A 16,975-nucleotide genomic window follows, 5' to 3' on the forward strand; every position below is an offset into this window, starting at 1 on the left:
CGTCTCTGTGTTTCAATTCATGTGGAACCCAATGTGACATCTTTTGAATCATTCCCATGGCTTTCAAGCGTTTGGAGACTGTTGTTTGATCAACGCCTAATGCTGCTGCAAGTTGTTCCTGCGTTTGACACGAATCCTGCTCGAGCAATGCTGTCAATTCTTCGTCTTGAAATTTTTTTGGCTGTCCAGCTCGCTCTTGGTCTGCCAAGCCGAAATCACCACTTCTAAACCGTGCAAACCACTTCTGACACGTTCGCTCAGCTAGAGCATGGTCACCATACACTTCCACCAAAATACGATGACTTTCAGTCGCACTTTTCTGCATGTTAAAGTAATGCAGCAGGACACCCCGCAAAAACACTTTATCAGGTACAAATTGCGCCATGTTCACTTAACTACAAACTTGTGTTGTTGACGCTTTAATCCACTGCCCTATACTACGAACGATACGCGATGACAGGGGTTTGCAACACATGTGTGGATACACGGAACTGTGGGACGCTCCGTTCGTTGCGCCATCTCTTGTCCACCCACACGAATTAATTCCTAGACCAAATATATATTATAGCACCTGTATGATATAAATTAGCTCACTTTCCCATACAATAATATATATACGATTAATTCTTTACTGTAGAAAGAATTAATTACATTATTTCGAAAATAGTAACTGGAACAAACCTCACTTCACCGAATAGCTGTATGCAGTGTCTGTCCCTTTATTTTCTTTCGAAAGGTGGCTAATCATATGAGGCGTCCGGACATTTTGTTTTGGAAAGTTCGCAACCCTATTCAAATCTTGTGGGCAACACTAGTTCACCCTAGTCTTAGATCTCCTACACTGTTTCAGTGTTGCATGATTCATAGTATAAAAACTATACGGTAAATTGATTAAATGATTGTACTATTACAATGAAGAAAATGAAGAACATAATTACGGGATGGAATCAAGGAAACTTTTGAGCATATATTTTGTGCATAAATTTACGAAATATAAACATCAAATTATAGACGAAATGACAAAAGCTTTTCGAAAATCAAGATGAGACGCGAAAGAATTTGCGAGAATCGAGACGAAACAATAGCTCTACAGAAATTTAGAAGTCAAGATAATAAAGCCCGGTAAACTGAAATTGGCGCTGTGTGACATCCAGATTCATTCACATCGACTATGTGGGTGCTCCGGTGCTCCGACACCCTCACAATTTTTAGTTTGGACCCGGGTTTGAACCCGTTTTTCTTGAATTTAAGTCAGCCGTGTTACGGACTGATCTATGGCAGCCCCAACTTATACTTATAGTTCCGGTATATTTTACTTGATCACAGCACAGCCCTTTGTGACAGTGTTCATAAAACCTTTTAACTAAAAACAAATCAATCAAATATCGAGACTTCCCTGAAAACATATAGACTAGCACGTCCCGACATTCATATGCACCCTACAGGCCGGTAGCCAGACCAAAAATGGAGGAAGAGCCCGGTGGAAATTTGGGGGAGCCGACCCAACCATATTAAAGTTCATTTGCAAGCATATCGTGAAAATTTCTGGGGGACAGTAAAAATTTAGAGGGAACCGACCCCCCTAGACCCCCACGGATATGGGCTTGTCACCCACATAAATTTTGAAAAGTCGGCGCTGTTGTCCAGATTTGGATATCGAAAATCGTTACCGATAAGATATCAAAAAGAATATATCGAAATATAAAACTATCGAATTCGATTTCGAAATTCCGATTTTTGAAAGATATTTCTCGAAATACGGCACAATCCTAATTGTAAGATGCTTAACATGTAAAATTTACAGGCAGGAGTAGTGATAAAGAAAAACAACCTTAGTAAATAATTGTAAAAAGTAACTGACGAGACCCCTCCCTTTCACCATCACTTGTTGTATTCATATACTTATGATGACGGCAAAAAGTGTTTACTTGCTTGTAAAAGGAAGAAATACTTCCTCAACCAAGTTCATTGTTGAGTGACACGAGAAGAGAAGGTACAACCTTGTACTTAATTGTTTCTTCCTGTACAAGAGCTATTATTGCCAAGAGCCCTTTACCTGATGACCTGGTTCTGTCAGTAGTTTTTTGATAAGGACTGTTGATTCAAGGATATGTGCAGTGGTTTTAAGTATTTTAAATGTCTTCTTAATCAATTTTTAGAGAGTTATGTTATATGGCATAATATGAGTAAACAAAAATCTTACATACACATTATTATAAAAAATGCCTTTTGTGGTTTGAGTCATCTTTCATATACAGGTGAAACTCTATACTACTACCAGCGTAATAAGAAACAAGGTCGGAGGCAGAGACACGTGCCAATCCACAGATTTATTGAACTGAACACAATTATATGGATGTGCGTAAAAATCATCATGCGTACTTTTCGAGAAAGCGAAATGTTTTTGTGTAAACTTAAAAATTGGTTGTGCATAAGTACGCCATCTGTTTAGATGAAACTGTCATTGAAGTGTTCACTAATCAACCTTTTCGTTGTGATACTAACATTCAAACAGAATTGAGCAAAAGTTTTTTCAACCTGGAGGTCGGGACTCTTAAAGAGGTCACAAACGGAATACATAGGGATTACAAAGGGAGGTGAAAATGATAAACATAATTAGAATATACTCGCGAAAAAGAAACTATTTTTATATTTATGTTGAATTTCTTACTTTATAGATGCCGTATATTTTTTATGTCCATACTTACTATAGCTATTAAATATAGCAAGGAATACTTTTTTAAAAAAAAGTAACTAAGAATTATAATTGGAATCAAAAAGCAATGAAACTGATGAGAAAAACTTCATATTGAAATAGAAGAAAAATACAAATATAATAACAATAATATGTTAAAATACAACTGGAAACGAAAGGCATACATTATGTCTGTGTTAGCTGCTCAAAAGGTGTAAAGTCCAAACTGTTCTAATCGTTTGAACTTAGAAAACCTTTTACAATACTTTGTTGGGAAAAATTTATGCAGAGATTTAAAACACTCAACATTTCGCCAGCCGTGTAAAGCGCTTAATAAACTTTGTTTTTTAAGACTTTCCACAAGCAGAAAATTTTCAATACTAATCTTAATCAAATGACTACGATTTATGAGTTTTGTACTTAACACCTTTTAGGCAGCAAACACGGAATGCAACAGTAAGCGATAAATAGCAATAATCAGAAAGCTTATTACTAGAGACAGGTAAAATATGAAATTTCACATTTTGAAACATGTTTCGCATGGCAATAAGAACAGGATCTTTATGTCTCATGATCTGTGATACCAAATGTTACCAAATCTCTTTGCAAGAGGCAAAAATTTCCATTTAGCCCTTGAATTTCCCACGCTATACTAACTTTACAAAAGTTCAAAATTTATAAATACCTAAGTATATGAAAACCGAAACTATCGTATGTCACACATTGTCTTCAATAAACAAGTGAATTATCTGTAAATTCCGACCTTATACATTTTTCAACTGGATGGTCATATGCCAGAGTAGTCTATCTAACTTTTTCACCAATTTTGAGTTAATGAATGCTTGTTACACAAAAAAGAATGCGCTTTTTCTTATGCCAGAATAAGCCAGTGGCCCTTTTATTTTGAAATTAATGCTGATATTGCCTGGCTCATTCTGGCATAAGAAAAAGCGCATTTTTTTATGTAACAAGCATTCATTAACTCAACATTGGTGGAAAAGGTAGATAGACAACTTTGACATATGACCACCCAAATAGAGTATGAATAATTATATTCCTTAACTGAAAGAAATAACTGAAAATCATGACGAGAATAAGTACATTTTGTTATCAGGACTTCATACTTTCAGTACACTTTTCTGCTGTAGTCTTCTACGGAATTAGAAACGAAATTTGACAAGTTTCAATCTTGAGTCGTTTCGGAAATTCGTTGTTTCTCGTTTGGTACTTTACATTCTTCTTCTTACGTTTTCTTTTTCTTAAATATCAACTTACAATTTACGTTCCTTGACACTTGTTCCTTGAGATTTTTCAAGCAACGGCATAAATCAGAGCCATACTAGCATGTGTTTTACAATAACAAAATTTGACAATTAGCCTATTGAAAACACATTAGTCCACTTCCCCCTTTTTAAGAATTCTTTGTTGCTGATAACGTAAATACATGAAAAATTCCATATAACCTGCCAATTTCTACGAAAATTCCTTTTGTTCCCATTTGAGAAATTAATGTAAAAAATTTCCACAAAGTGAGATTTTTCCGACGGGTTGACATCACTGCACATGATATGTAGAATCGAAATAGTGTCTTCTTAGTTTTTTGCACTTCGTAATGTTTTGACAAAAAAATCATTAGTCTATAGCATGGCCGTCGTTATCCGAGTAGTCGCGGGTACCCGTCCCTCCAGATTTTAATCAAATGTATTTTTAAAAAACTAAGAACTTAGTATATATAACCTTTGTCGGAAAGGGGATTTTGATTTTGATTCATTCGACTTCTCAGACTTAAAAAGCTAACGACGCCAGTGGGCTATAGTAAAATCTTCACATTTCTTCATACTTTGTATGTTTTCTTTGAATAAATTGAGTTTGTAACTTCCTTGAACCCAGTGACCTTACATCAGATTCAAAGCAAAGTGCACTTATGTATCTATATGTATTAAATATTTTTGTTTCCTTATCAGAATAAATTTGTACTGAAAATTTGGCTTAAGTTGTAGTTTCAGTTGTTAACATTGCTTCTCATTCATGTGAAGATGTATTAAGTGTGTTTAGTAGATGTATTAAGGACTGAAGGAAACATGTACACTTGTACAGAGTTGATTAAAAAGTCCTTCTTAACTTCTTCACGAAACGCAATATTTTAATAAGGAACAAGTAGTCGTGTCATGTGTCCCCCACGTGAAGAAGTTTGGTTTGAATCTTAACATGCCAAAGTCTACCAGCCCTAGGATTAAATATAGTATTTTACCTCAAATTAAAAGATGAATAAATATTTAAAAATAGAAAACATTTAAGTCTTTAGATTCATTTTAGCGTTGTATCCCATCGATAGCTTAGAATGTTGTATCCTGAGCATTATACTAACCCGCTAATTACAACAGTATTGCTGTTACTCTCATAGAAAAACATGTAGAATGGAGTCTTGATTGTCATTATCTTGCGATAACCTGGATAACCTGGATAAAATTAAACCCTTCCTTCAGAACAGTTCGGATTGTGTGACGGATGAGATCTCTTATATGCGATACCTGTCTTTCTAACTTCTGAGGTCTTCGAGTGAACATTTCCAGAACCACTTGCACATTTTCCTCCGTCCTGGATATTGAGAGGCGATCGTATCTCCTAATATCTAGTACAGAACGGTTTGTCCATTACTTTCAAATGACAATTCCTTTTGACCTTTAAGTCTATCGAAGCACGAGATCCTTTCACACTTCGCCATCATCTCTGTGCATGTACCACGCACTGTCATACTTGTACCGGGATACCGACTGAGCACGTCGTCTACGCAAGATTAGATGTTGTGCGATGTTGCGCCACTGATGCTTGAATGACAAAAATGATATATCATGTAATAAATTCTATCATTGTGAGGAACAAAATGCTTTTGTTCCATAAAAAATTAATTAAATAGTAAAAACGTTATAAATATAAGGTGCAGTCAAATGAAAGGGTCCATTTCCACGTACAGACTTTATTACTCGCTACAGCTATATACAATGACTATTGCTGTTAAGGCACTTACCCCACCACAACACGAGATTGTGAATGCCCTGGAAGAAGAATTCCTTGGATTGAGTATGGAACCACCCTGTGACAGCTTGTTGCGCTTCTTCATCCGATCCATAGTGGTGCCCCGGAAGTGTTTGTTGAATGGCCAAAAAAACGTGGAATTCACAGGCACTCAAGTCAGAACAATACTGGGGGTGGTCTAGCACTTCTCATTTCCATAACGCCAATAGATCCTGAGTTTGTTTAGCAACATGAGGCAGGGCATTATCGTGCTGTAAAATGATGGTCTTGTGTGGTTACCCCGGCGCTTATTCTTGATTGCTAGCCGCAGTCGACGGAGAATGTCGCAGTATTTATTGTCGTCTATTGTTCTTCCTTTGGGGAGGAACTTCACTAGCAGAGACCCCTGCTCGTCAAAGAACTCAGTCACCATGACCTTAGCAGCTGATGTGGAACGGATTTCCTTTCGTTTAGGTGACCCTGCATGCTTCCACTGCATACTCTCACGTTTGGATTTTCGTTCATCAATTAGAGAATAAATTTCCAACCACTATATGTTACTGAATATATATACAAATTAAAAGTCGTTATCCCTTTCTTAGGATTATTGTTAATAAATAATTTTAAGGTCCATGTTACTATTACAATACTATATTATTTGAGTACTATGGGATTTAAATAAATGTGTTTCTCTACTTTCCAGACCAGATCCAGATAACTACTACATAGATGGCAACGTTACGGGTACCGTCAGGCTTGAAGGTCCTTACGAGATTAGTGGCAGGATATTACTTCTTCCCATCACTGGGAAAGGAGACAGCGATATTTCTTTCTGTAAGTATTATAGTAAAGTACAATTTTAATAGTGTAAAGAGAGCAAATAAGATTCCAAAATTGTTAAGATTTACTTAAAAACTTTCCTGGATTATCCAAGAGATTCCTAAGTTCACCAAACTCTACGACGTTTATGTTTTCCTTTACACACGTAAACTTGCTGAAAAAATAGGAGACTTAATATTAATGAAATCTGTGCAATCTTTATGGAAGAAATAGGCAACCGTTTTAACAGACCTGTGTTCTTATACACATAAACAATTAAATCAAACAAATGTGGATTAGAATTTCATATTTTTTAAAAAAATGGAGGCTCATAATACTACCATTACCTCTCTTAACTGCATTGGCGATCTATACAAAAATCCTAAAGAGTCCTATGTTGAACATTTAACACCACATCTTTCTTTTGTACATATTTTACTACCGAACTATATGTAGTTTCACTTAAATACAGGGTGTATCAAAAAGAACTTTACAACTTTGAAAACTCATGTTGATTTATTCATTTATCTTACAGAAATGGTTTTGGTATCATTTTAAAACAAAATTCATCAAGTTATGACTTACGTAGTGCAATAGTTCAGAAACAAGCCACCACAAGCGCTAGAGACAGTTGCAGCAAAGATGGCTACCTTTACTGGTGCCGAACGTGCTAGTTGTGTGTTTTGGTTTGAAGAATCCAAGTCTGCGATAACTGTGCAACTTAATTTTCGTACAAAGTATGATAAAGATCCTCCCAGTAGGCCTACTATTTATTACTTTCATAAGTGTTTTATTGAAACTGGATGTTCGATAAAAAAACACAACAAATCTTCAGATCGTGCTCGTACGTCTGAAGACGTTGTACAGCAAGTGAGACAAAGCTTTGTGAACAGTCCTACAAAATCAACACGCCGTGCTTCTCGACAGCTGGGCGTCCTACACATGACAGTTTGGCGTGTGTTGAGGAAACGGTTGCCTCTTAAGCCATACAAATTACAGATGGTGCAAGAATTAAAAAACATTGATAGAATTGTTCGTAAGAAATTTTGAGTGGAAATCGACTTTAAATGGGATGTATATCGCATCACCACTAGTAGTCACATTGAACCTCTTGAGGTATAACGTAAAAATCTTGATGTATTTTGCTACAAAATGACACCAAAATCATGTCGATAAGCTAAATAAATGAATGAATATGAGTTCTCGAAGTTGTAAAGTTCTTTTTAATACACCCTGTATGGTTTTATAGAAATATTGCTTTGTTGTACATACGAAGAACACGTTTAACTTTCCTTTCGTAAGTTTTAGACTAAATATAAATGTATTAACGATTACTTTTACTATTTCTCTATTGTATACATTTCTTTAATATGTAATTATAAATTATTTATTTCACAGTGAATAGTGACATTTTTGTGCAAATCAAAGGAAAACCCGTGGAGAAGAACGGCAAAACGTATATGAAGATCACAGAATTCCATTTCAACCTTGACACAAATCAAGGTAAAATCAAGTTAGAGAATTTGTTTAACGGAAACAAGCAACTTGGTAAGTATTTTTTTGTTTCACATTTTATATAAAATTATCTTTTATGTAAATGAGTATCATATATTTAAATGTTAAGTAAATCAGAACACATTAATTCACTATTCTCTGTTCCCTTTTAGTTCTAAACTGCAATACACAAAACTATTTGTATTACACGCCATACAGAAACTTGATTTTCTGGTAAAGCTCCACTCCCACACTTATTAAGGAAAGGGAGCGTGATAGAGGTGTCAGTTTGGGTCGCACGATCAATCTGGGTCAGACAGTGAATATGTGACAGAAAACAGTGCTTTGCAAGGAGACGATTTTCTTTCGATCGTATAAGATTCTCTGCTCGATACGGTCTTGCAGTGGTATTTCTGAGGTTTGTTGTTAAAAGCAGCGTTATTTTAGATTTTGGCTGGGTCCGGGGGAGAGAAGGCGGAGACTCTCCACCGACATAATAGTTTCATTTTTTATTAGTAAAAAAGAAATGAAACCTTTAACTTTTCCGTCCCACGATTGTGCGGAGTAGGGTAAAGGAGACGGCGACGATATACAATGAAGAAAATGGTGGAATGAAAAAGTGGGAGGAAATGGGAGAACCCACGCTCACGGTATTTGTCCACCACAAAGTTTACTTGGCGCGAGCTGGGATCAAACTTATTTTTTATTTTATTACTACACATTTGATCAAACTAAATGTATTTCTCAAGCTCAAGGAAGGGGACAATTACACCCTTCTGTCCTACCCGAATGACACCAACTGGAACATTTGCTTGCAATCGCTGACAAGAAATGAGTAACACACATTTTTCTGTGAGTAGTTTCTAGAGCTCTGCGCCCGCCTTACAGACTTTAGGAAGCACAAAACCTACTGCCATGATTAACAATTTCCATAGAATTCACAAGGAACATCTTCCTAGATTGATGTTATATGCAGCCTTTGAAGAAGGGAAAGAATGCAAATAAAGTGTTTATGGTACTATCAGAACATTTTGTGACGTTGTGTTTTATTCAGGCTCTGGAAAGGCATTTCAGAACAAACGAATGAAAGAGACGGTTTTAGAGCGATAAACCTTGTAAATTGGTTCTTGTTTTTTCTTTTCGTCTGAATGGAAAGAGTATATTACGTCACACAGCGCTTTAGACAAGGAGAGGTGGAGGAGGGGGTTAGTTGGGATGAATACCGGAAGTAACTAATCGATGAGAAGTGTATTTCGGAATGCATAAGCATACGGCGCAAGAGTTTGTTCCCAAGTTAAACTTTTTATAACATTTTCCATGCTTCGAACTGTACGTGTATTGTGCGTTCGTTCCTAACTAGGCCTACGTTAAACTTAAGAGTTGGTTGTAAACACGGTCTGGTCTCTACACGTGAGTATCTTTCAAACGAGGCACCACACGTTGCACGTTGCTATTTAAAATTTTGAGTTGAGTTGAATGTGAGTTTAACGTCCCATCCAGCAGCGAGGCTATATGAAATGTGGACCTACTGATTAACGTGGAATCCGAACCACATGAGCTCCCGCCGGGAATCGAACCCGGATCTCCCCTATTTAAAATTTTGTTGTTACCCCCGTAACGCCTTTGTGCGTCTCCATGAGGAATTGTCCTTATCAGCAAAATTTTGTTTTTTATGTCCCTTGCAGATTACAAAATGTTTCATGTTTCTATTTGCCTTGGTTTCTTCAGGAAACGGGTTTTTGTGTTATGAGTGAAACGTACTTCGACCGTACTTTACGGATGGCTGCCATATTGGATAGGGACATGTTAGCGACATGTAGTTAACAAAACTGATCTCTACATGTGATAACCTTTCAAGCGAGATACCATTTGATGGAGGTTCTATTTAAAATTTTGTAGTTACCCTTGTAATCCTCTTGGGCTCTCCTCGTGAGTTGTTCTGCTTATGATGTTGTCTCTTACATCCCTTGAAAGTTACAAAAGGTATTTGTTTCTATCTGCCTTGGTTTCTTCAGAAAGCGGGCCTTAGTATTATTCGTGAACCCACTGTGTAGTTAGAATATGTTCTTATTCAAGACAAATCTGAGGGTACTATTACTTTTTACCCTCAGCAACAACTGTTTCAGGTCTGTTTCCTTAAAGCAGCGTTTCTCAAACTGTAGTTCTTCCCTTGTGGTTCTATTAGATTGGATATCAGTCTAAAAAAAGACAAAAAATTAAATAAAATTAAAGTGAATTGCGTCTCACCCATTATAGTTGAGAATCTCAAACAGGTATAGATGATACAATTTAATAAGGTAAAAATTGTGTAAATTCTAATAGCTTATATACCGTACATTCTATTAATATAACAAATTTTGATAACCTTCAGTTATTTGTTTATCAAAAGCTAATATGTTTTCTTCTACTAAGAACATTGTCAAGTTTAGGTAATTTTAATTAATATTATACGCAAACCACTGGTAAAATGAAAGTAATGAAATCTATGTTTTTTAAGTTCCAAGTTTGTGTCCTATTGGCTAAAGGAAACGAATCATTAATAAAAGTGAATGGTTATTAAAAATTTTTTTAATGAGAATGTGGGATGAAACGTGAGAACCTCGATAAATTTGCTTTCGGGGAAGACAAGGGCAATGGTCTTAGAACATTGTAACCTATGAAAATGGTCCCATTAATAACAGTTGGACAATCCTTGCCTTTAAAGTCAAACAAAACAGACCTGTAGAGCAGTGATTTTCCGAAGGGAACTGCAATAAGGCTGCAGCATGTCATTTTGACGAGCAAGAATTCAAGTTATAGCTATTTGCAGGAGCTTCTTCGTGGTTAAGTGGTAAGCGTACTCGCTTTTGGCGTGAGAGACCCGAGTTGATTGTTCGGTCGAAACTCATGTGGTGCGTTAAGCTGTAGGACCACAGCGAGCTCGCATAGCCTCGCTGCTGAATGGAGTGCTATACTGAAATCAACAACTATCACAACTGTTTGCGATTTGTATACACGTGCAAGTATATTTGATTTTGCAGAAGTGAATTTGATTCTGATTTATTATTTTATTAAATATTTCATAGTCAATTTGGCTCACCAAAGGTAAACATTTAATGCTTTTATAGTTAAATGTAAAAAATGGATCACTTATTATTTAACCACCATTTTTTTTAAAAAAAGATAAAATAATAAATAAGTAATGATGAGATACAAAAGTTGATTGATTCTATGATTCTATTCAAATAAGATAAATATCTTAATTACAAGTAAATTAAAATTCGTACTAATGATCAAAGCTGAAATAACATTTTTTAGGTCTAACTGGAAACGGTTATGCTATTTATTAGCTTAGAATTTTAAGTAATCTATATCTTTTATGGGTAGCCTCAAGCCGAATGGATTAACAATTTGTTTCCTATTGATGTAGCATACTTCCTTCGCCCCGAAGCTTAAGCGCATAACAATGCATGACATATTTACATCCCTAAATTCAAAATTCTAGATAAATTTTCATAGTGCCAGTGTCAGTTTTACGACTTTAGCCACTAATCTTCCATCGACTTATGCCTTCTAAAGAAATAAAATCTCAAATATATAAAGGATATATATAGTTCAAATTGTTTCGTGTAATGTTTATGTGTAGATAACACTCGATCTTGAACCGAAGTTTCTTGTGTAGTAGGAAGTTCTTCTTCTTCCTCAACTTCCCTATTTGGCAGTTCTCTATTGATACCTCCAGTGCTGTTCTGATTTGTCTCCACTAACTAATTTGACTGCAATTCACTATTCCCAAGTATTTATTGGTGTCCTTCGTTTTGGACTCTTCTTTCTGTTCTTCTTGGTTTTGTACCTGGAGCTCTCAACTACGTTGTGTAACTACAAATACATTTATTATTACTGCACTTCCTTCTCAGCATTTATTTTCCGTATGTTTGATATTTTTAAAGTTAAGACCTGCTAAGTCTTCTCGATTGTCTACTTTTGCCACTGTAGGCCCACATTTCTTCATGTCAATACACTGAAGATAGGCTAATTCTGTAGTACCCACATCGTTATTCACAAGTGAATGCATATATATTGCTGATCACGTATCCCGCCATTCCTAATTGCCTGATTATTGCCAAAGAGCGACTCTGTTGTACTATTTGCCTCTGTTGTTGTGCATTGGATAATATCCTTCTTCTACGTGGGAGGGAATTTTTTTTCATAACGTGAAAAGCAAATCCGAAAGCGGGACGATGACGAAATTTATATGTATAACAGCGTTGGCATGTGACTCTCCTGCTTCTTACAGACTTAGACACATCGATATCTGGCATCGCAAATGCTGTTCTGGTTACATTTCTTGCAAAGAGTAGAATTAGCGGACGTGGCAGCAATACAATATACTGTTTATTCCGTGAAGTATGTTGTATTAGTACCGGACAAATAAATTCAGACTCACAAGCAATGAAAATATGCTATTAGTAGCTTAACTTTAGCCTGGCAATCAACATCATTATAACCCAGTCACCAAGCAATCCAAAACCAAACTGATTACATGAAGCCGCATTTTGATTTTAAAGAAAAAATCTCAGGGTACAAATTGTTTTTATAAAACCTCGGCAAACTGCAATAGTTTGATATGATTTTTGCTTCATTGTATGAAACTTGTATCTACGTGCCAATTGATTGGATACAACCTCATTCTTGTACTTCAACATTGTCTTAACTTCGCTTGATATCACTTTGGCCATATGAATTAGTACGGGGAACATCGTTCCAAACCTCCTGCTCCAAATTTGTTAGGATATTTCCGATACTTTTTATCAATAGATTTCATGTTGTCATAGCTAGATTTAACTAACGCATTTATACCTACGCATAAACAAATACTATTAATTCACAACTCAAATACCAACTTTATAAGCTATTTCACAAGTACTCTCTTTGCCCTTAAGTACTCAATAACCTCGATAACACTTCAATATAATTCACATGCAACCTCCAATGTTCTTTTTCCAATTAGGAAACAAAATCCGAGTAAAACTACAATATTCATTAATACAATTGTCAAAAATAGATAAAGCAATCATCAATCATAGATATTTTGCCATTATTGGCAGGTCACTTGCCGCAACTGAGAAGCTTTCATGCTCCGTGGTCTTCTCCTAACCTCTTCGTTTTCACGTACTATTTCTCTGTTTTGATATCGTCCATTAATTGGAGTCTCCTCTGCTCTCTCCCTCTCTTTCCTGCATCATATCTTCTAGGACATCCCTCATGATACAATTCCTTCTTAGCCAATGTCCCAACCAGTTTCTCTTCCTCTTGTTAATAATATCTAAAATCGTTCTATTCTCACCTACCATTTCTAACACCTTCTCATTCGTTTTCCGCTCGACTCAGCTTATTCTTTCCATTCTTCTCCACACCCACATTTTGAAACTTCCAGTCGATTCACATCATTTTTGCGTAATGTCCATAGATCCCTCAAAATAGTCTTTCTTCTTCCAAAAGGCTTCTTTCGCCATTCTTATCCTCGCTTTTATTTCAAGTTCACATTTCGTATCATTACTAATAATACTACCCCGGTATCGAAAAGTAATCATCTGTTCTATTTTCTCCATTCCTATTTTTAAATTTGACACCCACTCCTTCGTTCCAATAATCATGGCTTTTGTGTTTCTAACATTTATTTTCATCCTATATTCTTCACAACCTTTCCTCAAGTAGATATAAATATCACAAAATTACCAAAGGACACTTTCTTCGATCATTTATGTAATATCTAATAACACCATCCCAACAGTTAGTTTCCTTAGAAAATAAAGTAATATCATCTTGTCCTGTAATGCATATGATCCATTCTTTATTATATAAGTATCTAATTTATGGAACATGTATTGTACTAACATTTATTTGTTCTTTCTTGATTTAATTTTTCAGGTGATACAATGAATAATTTCTTGAACGAGAACTTTCCTGACGTCTACAAAGAGCTGAAACCATCTATTAATGAAGCATTGAGCCAATTGTTCCAAAGCCTTGGAGAACGAATTTATAATAAGGTTCCTTACACTCAGATGTATCCTAAGTCATAAATATTATATCATTATTTCCTTCGCATCTAATCATAGTTTAATCAAATACATTAAACATTTGTAAATAATACATTATAAAAAAACAAAAACAATACGTGTAACATGTATTAACTTAGTGGCATTACTTTTTTCACATTATATCATTTTTCATTAAAATAAACATTTTTTAAGAAAACATAATTACTGTGTCATGTTATTGTGCTAAAAATGTAATATTTATAATAAATTTTCAAAACCTATGCTAGATCTGTTCCAACCTTTTCCTAACCTTATCTATTTATTTAAAGATTTTCCGTTTCTCATTTATTATTACTTACACATGTAAAACTTTATTTTTATTATTATTTATTTGTTAACTAAGTACGTAGATTCAGGTTTGGAAGTGTTAAAACAAAATGAATAATGTTTTAAATTCACAAGGATTAGCACAATACAGAAGTAAAATAAATTAGTAAATCAGAAGATAGCAAATTGTTTGTAAATATACCGGGTACTTAAAAAAAAGTATATACACTTTAAACTGTCATTGAAATTATATATTCCAACCTAAAATGTTAAATTGCTGGGGGGGAAAGCAATGTTATGTTTCCTCAATAGGTGGCAGCAGAACTATCTGTCTAGCTGCGCAACCCAGTTAGTGACAAAAGAATAAATGAACATGGAGGACGGAAGTTTGAACTTTGAAAAGCGGAAGCAAATCATGAAGTGGTACGTGAAGTTTGTGAATGTTGCTCCTCTTCAGAGATAGTGGAGACGTAACTATGTAACTGATTCTCATTTATAGATAACAATTACACAATTACAAAACAAATTGAAAGTTCGGGAAGCAGTGTGTCATGTGTAGAAAGGCCGGCGGCTGCAGACACTAAATTCTCAGTTAAGTGATGGAACTCAATGAAAGAGACACGTGAGAGTAATGAAAGTACTAGTAGTGTGCTACGCATAACCAAAAAAGCTTGCATGTTCCAAAGGCTGGCGTAACAGTCAAGTGACGATGACCCTAGTCACACAACACAATATAGTGAATGGGTTTAGGAAATGGTTACAAGTGTACTAGGATTTTTCAGTAGTATTGTTTGGTTGGATGAAGAATCATTCGAATGTAATGGAACTGTCAATAGGTATAATTGTGAGCACTGCAATGAAGATATTAGGCTAATCACAATACTATTGAAACGGCTGTGAACTATTTTAATGTAAATGTGAAATATTTACATTTACATCAGGAGTGGTCCTCCAGCTTGGGGGTTTGGGTAAGGCTAACAACCTCATCCTGTAAAAAAAGCACTTGTTCAGAAATATTCACAAAAGTCTCGGACAAGGACTGATAACTTGGCAGGACCTCAGCAAAAGAAGATGGACATGAGATTTGGAACATGGAATATTAGAAGTCTTTATAGGGCAGGCGCGTTAAAATCCGTAACGAGTGAGTTAGAGAAATACAGGATGGACCTAGTAGAAGTTCAGGAAGTTAGGTGGGAAGAAAATGGTTCTGTGAATTCCGGAAAGTTTACGTTCTTTTACGGGGAAGGGAATAAAAATCACCAGTTAGGGACAGGGTTTTTCGTTCACAAACGAATATTACCAGCAATTAAACGGGTTGAATTTGTTACTGACAGACTTTCTTTTATTACTCTTAAGGGACGGTGGTGTGGTATTATTGTTTTAAATGTACATGCCCCAACTGAAGATAAGGATGATGATATAAAAGACAGTTTTTACTAAGAAGTGGAACGGATATTTGACCAACTCCCGCGATACCATATGAAAATTCTATTAGGGGATTTCAATGCGAAAGTAGGACGAGAGAATATATTCAACCGATTATAGGGAACGAAAGTCTGCATAAGGAAAGTAATGACAACGGTGTTAGACTCGTAAACTTTGCAACATCCAAAAACCTAATCGTGAAGAGTACAAAATTCCCACATCGCGACGTTCATAGATACACTTGGACATCACCAGACAGAAAATCACATAATCAAATTGATCACGTTTTAGTAGATAGAAGAAGACAATCTAGCATAATTGATGTCCGGTCGTTTAGAGGGGCTGATTGTGACACTGAGCACTACCTGGTAGCAGCGATAATACGAGAGAGATTATCGTTGAATAAAGGTAATATTTCATGTATGAAAACGGAGAGATTCAATTTAAAGAAATTAGAAGAGAGCCAGGTAAGAGAGTGACGATGGGGCAGTTCTCTAGTTTCATCTTGCTCATTTTTCCCATATATTTGGAGAACTGCTCACGCTAACATTTAGCGGTTGTCACAAGGGAAAAATAATATTGGTAAACACCAAGCGTTACTTGGGGATAATGGGAACTTAAATCTAGGGGTTGAATAAAGAATCTTGTTAATATTAATTGAATTTTATTTACTTGATTGATTAAGCAACATACAGCTCATTACTTTGGTTGTTATTAAGTATTCACAATAGTTATTTTACTATCAATATTTCTCTGAGGATAGACGGCGAAATGCAATTATACGACTTAATCGTGAGAGCTTTATTGTAGGGAGACAAAACATAGTTGAGTGTGATATGACATCTCCATTACAAGAGAATGGTACTATAAGAATCTTTGTTACGTACCTTTCTGAATTATCGTAAAGCGGAGTAAGTCGTTACTCCTATGGTCGTTGCACTCACTGTGGAACACCTGAGGGCTGACTCTCGAATCTCACCGAGGGCTGGTTCTCGAATCACTGAGGGCTGACTCTCGAATCTCACCGAGGGCTGGTTCTCGAATCACTGAGGGCTGACTCTCGAATCTCACCGAGGGCTGGTTCTCGAATCACTGAGGGCTGACTCTCGAATCCTCAGACTTTTAAAGGATATCGGGTCACGCCCAAATCTCGTGGTGATCAGACCATAAATTGCCT

The 16,975-nt window shown here is 35.8% G+C and overlaps 1 protein-coding gene across 1 annotated transcript in view; it reads left to right on the top strand.

The window, feature by feature from the left end:
* The window catches only part of LOC145691994 (protein takeout-like), a 101,398-nt gene extending 87,047 nt beyond the window's left edge, over positions 1-14,351 (top strand). The window contains exons 4-6 of the mRNA XM_081767293.1: positions 6,414-6,544; positions 7,928-8,077; positions 13,934-14,351. Of these exons, the coding sequence (XP_081623419.1) occupies positions 6,414-6,544; positions 7,928-8,077; positions 13,934-14,088 (436 nt within the window). The 3' untranslated portion in view covers positions 14,089-14,351. The remainder of the gene's footprint in view (positions 1-6,413; positions 6,545-7,927; positions 8,078-13,933) is intronic.
* Positions 14,352-16,975: the final 2,624 nt, after the last annotated feature.

Source organism: Thermobia domestica, chromosome 8 (genome assembly GCF_964235325.1).
Source record: "Thermobia domestica chromosome 8, izTheDome1.hap1.1, whole genome shotgun sequence".
Lineage (NCBI taxonomy): Eukaryota > Metazoa > Arthropoda > Insecta > Zygentoma > Lepismatidae > Thermobia > Thermobia domestica.